At 46.1% G+C, this 9,689-nt stretch overlaps 1 protein-coding gene across 1 annotated transcript in view; it reads right to left on the minus strand.

Annotated features, from left to right (window-relative positions):
* Positions 1-6,176: 6,176 nt before the first annotated feature.
* LOC141371289 (NACHT, LRR and PYD domains-containing protein 3-like) overlaps positions 6,177-9,689 on the minus strand; it is a 37,571-nt gene continuing 34,058 nt past the window's right edge. The window contains exon 6 of the mRNA XM_073885774.1: positions 6,177-6,535. Coding sequence (XP_073741875.1) covers positions 6,211-6,535 — 325 coding nt within the window. The 3' untranslated portion in view covers positions 6,177-6,210. The remainder of the gene's footprint in view (positions 6,536-9,689) is intronic.

Here is a 9,689-nt window from a genome sequence, read left to right on the forward strand (position 1 = left end):
AGAACTTGAGAAAACTGGAAACAAAGAGCTGTCTTGGCCATTCTTCTCAGGCCAGATGTGGTCTCCTGACTGAAAGTTACCATCTCCCAGGTTTGCAAGGAACAACATGCGATGATGGATGAGAACACGAAGAGGCTGGACCTCTCACTTGCGGTAACTTCCCACTGTGCGTCTCTCCTGCTAGCTTTGCTGTCTCCAGCACACACAGTTCGTTCAAATGCGCAGTTAACACCGATTACACAGCAGGAAAATCTGGGAGCTCGAAGACTACACGGCTGAGTTATAGTACATTTCTACACTCCTACAAACAGCCACCATTCTAGGGCCTACTGTGTGGGGGCTGGCACCATGTTGGGAACAACAGTCCTGCAATATTAATGCCATTTTATCCCCATTTTACAGATGAGAAAACAGAAACTGTAAGAGTCCAAGTGACTTATTTAAGGTCACAGAGCTAGTCAAGTAGCTTCCAGAAACAACTCTGTACCTTAATCAGGTCAGCCTACCTTTCTGTCCATCCCACACCACATTCACTCCTATTTCGTGGACTTTGTGCTATTTTCTTTGCCTGGCATTCCCTCCCTCCACTTGTCTCGTCTGGTGTTCTGTGGAAGCTGGGCAGAGAGAGGACATGGGGTCGTGTAGGATCCATGCTGGCTATGTGACATGTTGTCAGGGGTGAGGAGTGAGTCGGCCACAGGAGTCCCTGAACAAGAACACACGGGGTAGGTATTAAAAGTTCAGAAAGGGAGCTGAGCCTGGGAACTGGAGAGCACCCTCAGGAGCCTAGGAGGCAGACAGTGCTGCAGCTCGGGAAACTTTACTGCCGTCTGTCTCTCCCTAGGCGCTTTTGGTGAGCTGCTCACAAACACAGCCCCGTGCTATGCCCGCAGTGTGACAGCCATGAGCCAGTATATCTCCCCTGTCTCAATCCTGCTCATTCTCAAGGCCCACATCAAGCTGCACCTCCAGGAAGCCTTTCCCTATCAATCCAACTCATTCCTCTCTCTTTCTTTTGTGCATTAGAGTTTCACTTAAAATCAGCACCACAAGACAGAACACGGGTTTGTACACCCTCTTGCCCTTTAATTACTTCAAGTATCTTGTTCCTCTACGTTGACTCATTCATATCTTTTCTCTACTGTTTCCCTGCCTGGTCTGGGTGTTGTGAGGCCTGGCTAGATTCTAGTCCCAGTTCTCTCACTAATGAGGTGCCTACCTTTGAGGATTTCTATGGAAACACAGTAGACTGTATAACACAATATATGAATGTAAGGTATTATTGCTGAAGACATTTGAACTAAAGCGCTTCTGCCTTTCACGTCCTACTTAGTGTATGATTCTATGGAAGAAATAGCTATCACTGCCGCTTGCTTCACACTAGGGTCCTCAGCAAAGGTTAACAGGATTAGAAGAAGAATGATGCACAACTGTTAAAGATGGTGCCAGATTGGGGGGGGTCTATATGCTCCTTGGAAACTACCAGGTGATTCCGGGCTTGCTCATTTTTAAAGCTTCCATCTTTCTGAATGTTTCTTCGTGTAAATGATCCGTGTCAATGCTATGAAAAACGAAAAGAATCTTGTGTCAAGTCAAGCCAACAGATGCCTTCACTAGTTTTCCTATCCTCGAGGATGAGATTCCCATTCTACTTGCTCCCTAGCACCACTCAGTTACTTCACCCACTTAGCCATCTACCTCCTCCCTCAGCCTTGGCTCCTCTCCTTGAGAAAATGCTTCACTTCCTCTTGGACTCTCACTCTCGTCCCTCTCTGCCTTTGTCCAAGGCCCGCTGTATTAGCCCAGTAGCCCCTGCTCCTGTATATGTAACCTCTCCCTCTCTATGGGTTCCTTCCATTCAGCCTACAAATTTGCCTATCCTCAACAAGAAGGAAAAAGAAAACTCCCTCCTTCCCGCAGTTCCACAAGTCCTCCCAGCTACAGCCCCAAATCTTTTCTCCTTTTCACAAACTTACTTACTTACTCATTCATTCATTCATTCATTCATTTATGAGAGCAAATGAGCAAGAGCAGGGGGGAGCAGACTCCCCACAGAACAGGGAGCCTGATGCAGGGCCGATCCCAGGACGCTGGGATCATGACCTGAGGCCGAAGGCAGATGCTTAACAGACTGAGCCACACAGGCGCCCCGTTTTCACAAACTTCTTGAAAGATTAGTCTCTGCTCTTTCTCCTCTTCCTCATCTCCAATCTCTTCAAGTCACAGCAGTCTGGTTTCCAGCCCCACCACACCACTGAAACAGCTCTTGACAGCGTCACCTATGGCCTCCTAATGACTAAATCCAATGGATATCTGTTTCAGGACTCATCCTTTTGGGCCCTCTCTGCTGCATTTGACACTGTTGAGCACTTCTTCCTTGAAACTCACGTTTCCCATAGCTTCCAGGACACCGTTTCTCTCCTGGTTTACTCCATTGGTTTTCCTTTCCATACCCACCTCTTAAAAGTTGGTATTGCCCAAGGCTAATTCCCCAGAGATGTTCCTCAGGGGTTCTTCTCTTCTCACTCTCCCTAGAGGATCTCATCCGCTGGCATGGCTTCAGCTATCATCTCCGGGGCACACTCCTATATCCAACTGCCCACCTACTAGAAAACTTCCCACAGTGTGCAACAAGGACTTCAAACTCCACATGTGTGTCCCCAGTTAAAACCCATTGACTACAAAAGAAGGTACAAGCTCTTTCAAGTGTGTAGTGAGGTTAAGATTTTAGTTTTTACTGGATAGAAACTAATCTTTAGCAAAGTGAAATGAGTAACCCTGCTAACTATGAAACTGTAGGGTAAGTAGATATTTAATGCCATGAAAGTGTAACAAGACCTTGAGAATTTTTTTGAGTGACTTAGCAAAGGTTGCCTTACCTCTTGATGTGTAGAGCTCACTGTTGGGCAAGAGGTGGGCCGATATGCTTAGGAAGCCCAGAGGTCTTCTGGGAATTAAGAGACCAATTACTCTCAACCCCTTCTTTCCAAATTTAGAATTAGGAACATGCATCAGGGTGAGTTTAGGGGCCTTTACCCAAGGCCCAGTGCCTGGGAAAGGCACCAAGGCCCATAAAATAAAATTATCTTGACGAAAGAAAAAGGCTCAAGTAGGGCCCCTGACCCAACTCAGGGGCCTACACCTTTCTGGGGCAAGGGCAGGTCTTATACACACACACACACACACACACACACACACACACACACACACACCTGTGGTTGATTCCAGGAGCTCCTCTAGACCCAACCACCCTGACACATATAATACTTTAGAGAACAATAGTTGCATGTTTATGTGTGGACTAATATATCTGTAACCTCAGAGCCCAAGTATGATGGCACTGCAGGGCTAGCAGGGATCCAGACCAGCCAGGGCATCACTGTCTAGTAACCAAACTTCTGTGGGACTGGTTAGGGTCAGTTCTTAAGATCAGCCCCCTGTGGCAGTGAGAAACAGAGCAGCAGTGGACTGACTCTCCAACCAACTTTGGAAGCAAAACTGGCTCTATCTTGGGGACCAGTTTTGGAAAGATGAGAAGAGGCCTCGAAATGGACCACTACTAGAGTATGTGAGAGAAAGAGAGCAATGACTGAGTTTTCACTCAGAATTCTGCTAACAGGTCTTACTAACCACATATGGCATACAAGGCCTTGCCCTACCCCCTCAGTCTTACTTCTTGACACACTCTGTTTTGTACTTTATGCTCCAGCAAGAGCAAACTCCTTGGATATTTCCCACCCTTTTCCCCAACAAGTACCATAAACCATGCAGTTTATTGTCTGGCTACCTTGTTCATGCTATCTTCTGAGCGTGGGCTACCCTTCTTCATCTTTACCCCCATTTCTCCTGGCTATTAATAGTCCTGAGACTTAACTCAGGTGGTCCTTCCTCCAAGAAGCTTTCCCTGACCCTCTTGGGCTGGGTGAGTTGTCTCCTGCCAGGACTCCCTTAAGACCACATGATCACCCTATTGTATTCTTCAGTTTCTGTGCCTGTCTCTACCACTAAGCCCCGTAGCCCCTGAAGAGCATAGACTGTCTTATGTCTTATTTACTCTTGTCTCCTAGCACCTGGCACACTTGCCTAGCACATAGCAGATATTCAGCAAGAATTTGTGGAATGAATGAAGGTGAGCCTCTGCCACTCTAAGGCCACAGCCTCTTTTATTCCTTGACCTTCTGAATGTCTAAACACTTAGTCTTTATTGAACATGTCATTAACTGTCTCCATTCCTTGCCTCCAGATGCTCTAAATTACTAATTGTGGTCTTCTATACGTATTTCCTATATGCAAAGCTGAGCCAGGAACTTTATGGTGTGGGGCGGAGAATACAATGAGGAATAAGATTCAGCCCCACACTCCAGCAACTCTTAGAAAGTAACCTTCTTCCTCCAGTCTTTGCAATTTCCAGCTGAGACTCCCCCTTTTAGAAGGCTCTCCTGGAATTACACCCCCTTTCAATCCCACCACAACATTAAATCATCCATAATTTCCTCTCACCTTACTTGCGGAAGTATATATTTCTATTAGTTACAGTTTGACTTCCATATACTCTAACAATCAAAATTGATTTGAGGTCAGTGAATGGTGTCTATTCTGTGTGTGTGTGTGTGTGTGTCCTTTATTTTGTATTCTGAGCTATTATTGCACACTGTTATCAACTTGTCAACTGACAAGTTATAAGGGTTTGAAGGTTGTCCTGAAAACACAATGGAAGCACATCGGTTAAAAGGCAAAGAGCAAGAGATACAGGAAACAGTGTAATAATTTACAATAAAAAGCAAATATGGCATGCCATCACAAAGTAATTTCTCCTCGCTGTCACTTAAGACCTTTGCTGAAGCATACATACTATAGAGTGCCACCACATTAAATTACTCAGTATTTGAAGAAACATTGGGATTGATCATTAAGCTTATTCCAACCTGTGGACAATATAGACGGCAGTTACCTCTTTTGAGAAAGACACCCCGAAATGGAGGTCCCTAAATCTCTGAGGCTCATCATGTCGTGAATGATTCTCTCTTTCTGGGCAGTAATCACCACACTTTCAAGCCTTTGAAACTAACATCCTTCACTTTGCTAGTAGAGAACCAGCTTCTCTTTCAGCCAGACTTGTAATCAGGCCTTTATGTTGTTTTCATTTACACTTCAATCCGTCAAATTGGCTTTGAAATGTGGAATTTTTGCACTCGGCCTTTATTTTCCATTATGTGTTCCAGTTCTGAATGCCAGAAATGAATGGCCATTTGGTCACTGGTTAGCTGCCAACAGAGCATAGCTGTATCCTAATTAAGAGTGACTTTGTGTGTCATGCCAGCCTGCTGAGCTGGCAGATGGACATTGACCAGAAAGGGTCAAGACCTCCACTTCCTATAATTGCATCATTACAGCTTCATTTCTTGAGTCTTGAAGACTCTCAAATGTAAATATTAAGACCCCTGGCAAGTATGAGAAGAGAAAAGGGAAAGAATCTAACATTTATGGAGTACCACCTATGCGTCAAAGGTTGTACTAGGTACATTTATAACTAATGTTTCACTTCATTCAATCCCCCTGTTAACACCAGATAGTCAGGTACTAGTATTAGCTCCATTTTACAGACACGGATACTAAAGTTCAGGGAGGTTAAGTAAGCATGGTTATGTAGCTAGTGATGCTAAACCCAGTATTTAAGCCGAACCTAACAGAATCTAGATCTGGTACTCTTCTTCCATGCTGCTCCTCTTAGCAGTGAGATCCAGTGCTGCCTGTTCTCTGCCTCTGGCCCTGGCCCTGCGTCCAAGGAGGAGGCCTACTGGTCACTTCACTTACTTTGATATTTTGCCTAGGCATGTCTTGCCCTCAGTTTTTCTTCTTTCCTCACCACAATGGGCTATGATCAAACCCCACATGTCTATCTTGACCCTCTCCCTCCCACCTCCCCCGCCTTAGTAACTTACTAGAATGTCTGTAGTTTACATATTGGCTGAATCAGTGCATCACACAGCATTTGCACTCCAAAATCCTTGAGGTCGTTTCCACTTAGGCCTAGCGATGTTAGGTTCTCATTTCTGTTGAGGACAGAGGAAAGAGCTCCACAACACGCATCTGTGAGATGACATTCTGCTAACCTATGGGGAATTGGGGATTCAAGAAAGTTCCACAATGACCCTCCATTTCATATAGAGCCTGGAACAAGAGCCCAGTGGGCAAAGAGTCACTGTGCACTTACCACAAGGTCTGCAGTTTGCAAGAGGGGTGTTTCAGCCCTTCACACAGCACCTGCATACCCTCGTCCCCTAAGGCATTATCACTGAGGTCAAGGTCTCTTAGGTACTCATTGGTGTAGAGTACATTGCACAAATCCTGACAGCACTCTCCAGTCAGGCGGCGGGTCCACCATCCGCCAGGAAGTAAGGTAGAGAAGGCCGGCATCACTTCATCTGCACTGAGTTCCTTGAGGAATTCTGTTGGCCCACTACAAAAACACATTAGAAACTCAGAGTATCGTGTGAAAAAAAAATCCCTTGGGCCAGGGCCAAGCAGAGAGTGTGGAGAGGGGAACATTTATACTCCCTAAATTATTTGGTTCTTCATTTATTGCTTCCTTGGAGATTCGATCACCAGGCCAAAAAATACTCATTTAATTTTAAGAGTTGCTGAAACATCAGGAAACTCTGCCTGTGGCTACAGTCCATGATACTTATGCCAGATCCTTTAACTGACAGTCAGGCTGTTTTAATCCTTCACACAGCAATTTCAGTACCAAGTCTTCAATTTTGTTATTAATTAGAAGCAGCCTTGTCAGGCTCTGGGTGGAGCTCAGGACGTGGGCAAGGGACTCACAACAAGCTGCAGAAAGGGAACATTCAGAAAGCCTGGAGGAATGGGGATACCAAGGTGGCCATTAACCATGGAGTCCCACTGAATCTCAAGTGCCAAGGCCCGTGAGAATAAGGATAAGCAGACACTTACACAAGAGTCTTGAGAATACCCTTTGCATGCTGCAGACCTACACAGAGATGCTGTAGCCCTGTGTCCCCCAGGGCACTGGCAAACACAAACAGCTCTTTTAAAGTCTGACTCACTTGCAAGAAAGAAGAGAGCTCCATACAGCTAGCATCTGTTAAGTAACATGTGCTCAAGCTACCAAGAAAAAAAGAAGTAAAATCAGCCACTGCTGTCTCTTAGCTTTCTGAGAATGTTTTCCTAGCCTCCCTTCAAGTTCCAGCTCCTGGCACACCTCCGTCACAAAGCCACTTCCTGAGGTCTCCAGCCCACAGTGACCTCGTACCTTTCCCTGGACTCATCTGGCATTTCTAAATGATTCCACAGTGTTGGGCACTTCATTGCACATTGAACTGTGTTGTTCTCCAGTGGGTTCGTATCTGTGTGTCCTTAAGGGCAGCCTTGTCACTTGTCCCTCTGATAACTCAACCCATATCAAGTGCTGTGTTGGGTGCACTGTAAATATTCTTAATATTTAAGTAGTGTCATTCCCGCAAACATGCAAGATGGCTGTATACTGGGAAGAGCGGGAGATCTGGAGACAGATTTTGGAGTCTCATCCTGACTATACCACTTTTGAGTGGTGTGACCTTGGACAAGTCACGTTTCCCTGTGATATTCAGTTTCCACATCTGTACAATGGGGATTAAAAAATCCATTTTATATGGTTATTGGAAGGAATGAATTGGGTGAAATAACTTCTGCCAAGCCCAAGCATAGATCCTGGCACATAGCAGGCATTCACCAAGTTCAACAGTCATAAGATGATGCCAGACAGTTCTAAGAAACTTACTCTAGCTTCTCCACTTTACAGTTGGAATGTCTGAGACCTTCACAAACATACTTCACCCCTGTGTCCCCCACGGGATTTTCACTCAGGTCCAGCTCAGTGAGGTGTGGACTGCAAATGAGAACAGAGGCAAGATACTTGCAAACAACCTCTGAGCTTTCAGGGAGAAAGCTAGCACACAACCTGGAGAGAAAGAGAGATGAACAGAGACAGAACGGGCTGCTTTATTGTCCTACTCACCCCCTACCCACAGTACCTCATGATCAAAGAAAATAAAGGCCCACCTATACAAGACTGCCAACCTTGATAACGTCACAGCCTCCAGGGGAGAATCGTACTTTGCTCCCACAACACTGTGTCCCCCAGTAGCAACTCAGTAAGTGTTGACTGCCCCTCCAAAAAAGTGTTGGGAGGAAATATCAAGATGACCTAATCTTATTTTAACTCCCTGCATGAATTTAGAATTCTATCTCATAGCTTCTTTCAAGTCCCATGGGGGAAATGCTATAATATCTTTAATAAGCTTTATAGTCAAAAGATCTAAAAGTTCATTATTTATTAATTTTCCATCCTTGGAGACCCAGTCCACCATCATCATCCATGTAATATGCCGTCTTTGGGACAAAGAGTGGTTTTTACCGACCTTCCTGTCTTCTTAATCTTTGTTTCTCCATACTGAGTAGTCCAATTTCTTGAATCCCATCAACTTTTTCTTCCATTACTTTCAAGAATTTCTATGATATATACTACAATCTTTGAGTCCTCAATTTTCTCTTGAGTTACCAGGCTCCAACCTTAGCCTTGAAGAGGGCTCGTAAGTATACATGTCTATATCTCCCCAATTTAGAAATTTTAAAAAGAGGCATTTTGGGGGAAAAAAGGAGTTTCAAAGTGGATTTTAGAAAGCTTTAATGTTAAAGAGCTTTTGCTTTTAAAAACCCCACATATAGGGGTGCCTGGGTGGCTCAGTTGGTTAAGCGTCCGACTCTTGATCTCAGCTCAGGTCTTGATCCCAAGGTCATGAGTTCAAACCCTGCAATGAGCTCCACTGGAACTCAGTGTGAAGTCTACTTTAAAAAAAAGTAAATAAACCCATATATATATTGCGATGGTTAACTGTATCACATTGGCTAAGTCATATATCCAGATATTTGGTCAAAAATTATTCTAGATGGGGGGGGCGGAGCAAGATGGCGGAGGAGTAGGAGACCTAGATTTCGTCTGGTCTCAGGAATTCAGCTGAATAGGGATCAAACCATTCGGAACACCTACGAACTCAACAGGAGACCGAAGAAGAGAGTAGCAACAACTCTCTGAACAGAAAAGTGACCACTTTCTGGAAGGTAGGACGTGCGGAGAAGTGAATCCGAGGCGATATTCGGGAGGATAGACGGCGGGGGAGGGGCCTCCGCCGGCCACTTCTGGCAAGTGCTAGAGCCGCGGAGCACAAAATCGGACCTTTTAGAAGTTGGCTCCGTGGAGGGACGCCGCTGCAGTGGCTAAGCGGGGGGTGGAATCCTCCCGGGACAGTGTGGTCTCAGGACCCTTGGGGTCACAGAGAGACCGGGGGTGCCTGAGTGCGCCAGAGCTCCCAGGTATCAGAGCGGGGAAGCCGGCTTCAGAGACGGAGCCGAGTCGCGGGCTCTCAGCTCGGGGTTGCCATAAACTGTGATCTGCGGCCCAGTCGGGGCACGGCTCCTCCAGCAGGGACCCAGCAGGTGGCAGATCTGGGGAGACTCCCCTTCCTTCCCGGGGAGGAGCAGTGCGGGAACGCACTGCAGGGATCTGCTGGGTTTGGAGACTCTGCGCGGGGTCGGGTGCCAGAGATAGCAACGCTCGGTCACGGGCCGGGTGAGCACGGGGTGCGGCCGGAGACCGGGGACACGGAAGTGACTGCTTTTCTCTGGGG

This window comes from Callorhinus ursinus, unplaced genomic scaffold (genome assembly GCF_003265705.2).
Source record: "Callorhinus ursinus isolate GAN/ISIS: 27379988/994484 unplaced genomic scaffold, GSC_fseal_2.0 scaffold65, whole genome shotgun sequence".
NCBI classification, from domain to species: domain Eukaryota; kingdom Metazoa; phylum Chordata; class Mammalia; order Carnivora; family Otariidae; genus Callorhinus; species Callorhinus ursinus.